The 2,023-nt window shown below is 36.9% G+C and overlaps 1 protein-coding gene across 1 annotated transcript; it reads right to left on the bottom strand.

Annotated features, from left to right (window-relative positions):
• Window positions 1–217: 217 nt before the first annotated feature.
• Window positions 218–676, bottom strand: LOC129289146 (uncharacterized). Its single transcript, XM_054925955.1, has one exon. It carries the CDS (start codon window positions 674–676, stop codon window positions 218–220), a length of 459 nt encoding a protein of 152 aa, XP_054781930.1.
• Window positions 677–2,023: the final 1,347 nt, after the last annotated feature.

Here is a 2,023-nt window from a genome sequence, read left to right as displayed (position 1 = left end):
ATTAATCTAACAAATCATTAATCCTTGGTAAAGGATATTTGTTCTTCATCGTCATCTTATTCAACTATCTATAATTAATACATAGCTGTAAGCTACTATCCTTCTTCTTAACAAACAGTACAGGTGACCCCCAAGGAGACACATTAGGTCTAATAAATTCCTTTTCAAGTAAATCCTCTATTTGCTTCTTCAACTTAGCTAACTCAATTAGTGACATTTAGTATGGTGCCTTTGAGATTGGTTTAGTTCCTGGCACTAAGTCTATGGTGAATTCCACTTCCCTTTCTGGAGGCAAATCAGATATATCATCCATAAATACCTCAGGAAATTCATTCACTACCCTAATCTTATCAATACTTTCATCGTAGACCCCATGCACTGAGAAGAAAATCATATAAGCCATACACCCTTGTTGCATCAATTTCTCTGCTTGTACCACTGATAAGAACTTAGAGTCATTAGGAATGTTAGTCAATGTAGTATGTATCGGTAATAAAATTGTCTTCCTAGCACATTCCAAAGTGGCATTATTTTCCATTAACCAATCCATATTGATAATCACCTTCAAACCCTTCATAGGAATCCGGATCAAATCAAGAGTGGTTGAATGATTTTCAAACCTCACTTTTATATTCAAACATACTTTTCTAGTCATATCAGATGACCTAAATACCATAGATACTTTAATCACATAAGGAAATTCATGTAAAAGAAGTCCCAACCTCTCTACACATTCGTATGAAATAAATGAATGTGTAGCACCAGAATTAAACAATGCTTCAATTTTCTGCTTGCAAATAGAAATAATACCTTTTATCAAATTTGATAACGCTCTTGCCTCCTCTTGAGATAGTGTATAGACTCATCTTAGAATGGTAGATCTTTGCTCTGCCATCTCTACTCTTCCCTCGAGGCATTATCTTGCTAGATGGCCAGGTTTCCTACATTTAAAACATGCCCAACATCTCCCAGGATGTGCCACCCATACTTAGTATATGGTGTTGATCGAGCTATACTCAAGGTTGGGGCAGGCATATTAGAAGCCTGTCAGGATAGTTGTGGAACACTAGAACTCTTAAATCCTCCCCTTTGAAATGTTCCTCGAGTATGTAATCCTCTAACAAAACTCTTCTTGCCTGATGCTGCAAAACTACTCAAGCCATAATTCATTTTCTTAGAGACTCCTCTAGAAGGGCCTAAGGAGGATGAGAACCTCCCATGACTATCTCATCTCTTTTCTACTTCTACTTCCTGACCCCTTCTTACTGCAATTTGAAGTCGATTACACATGTCAGCGTATGTGGTTACTCCTAGTAGAGCAATTTGGTGTCTATATTCAGGTCTTATCTTTTCTAAAAGCCTCTTGGCCTTCCACTCACTATCATTGGTTTCATTCAGATAAGTAAAAAACTTTGACAGCTGATTAAACTTTTGAATAAGTGCTTTCTCATCAAGATCTCCCTGTTGAAATGTATGGAACTCAGCCTCCTTCTCATCTTTGAATGCTGGAGGAAATGATGATTAAAGAACATTTCGTTGAATTATTCCCATGTTAGCTTATATCCATCCATTAATCTTGTAGAATTCCACCAGTGTTTAGCTTCTTCAACAAGATACATTATGGCTATAATCACCTTATGTTTATATAGCATGGTACCACCTCAAAGATGGTTTCAATTCTCTCTATCTATTTCTCTGCTTCTCTTTCCTTCATAGTTCCATTAAAGGTTAGAGGGTTAAATCGAGAGAAAGTCCTCCATGCTCGATCAATAGACATCCTTTAAACATCTCTATTCGCTTTCATCCCAGACAATCCAGGTCTACTACCAATACCATGAGATAGTTGCAATCTACTCTCATAAGCTACCTCTTATCTCCTTTGTTCCTCTTCACGACCTCTATTATGGAATAGAACGTCGTGGACTTGAACAGTTCTCTGAATATTCCTCATCATATCTCATAATTCTTCTAGAATTGCATCATTACCTTAAGGCCTTTGTTATTATTCCACTTGTATCTCTGG

Source organism: Prosopis cineraria, unplaced genomic scaffold (assembly GCF_029017545.1).
Source record: "Prosopis cineraria cultivar Desert tree isolate PC_DT_omini unplaced genomic scaffold, ASM2901754v1 PC12, whole genome shotgun sequence".
Lineage (NCBI taxonomy): Eukaryota > Viridiplantae > Streptophyta > Magnoliopsida > Fabales > Fabaceae > Prosopis > Prosopis cineraria.
The sequence above is the reverse complement of the archived record's forward strand: the minus strand, read 5'-3'. Positions and strand labels throughout refer to the sequence as shown.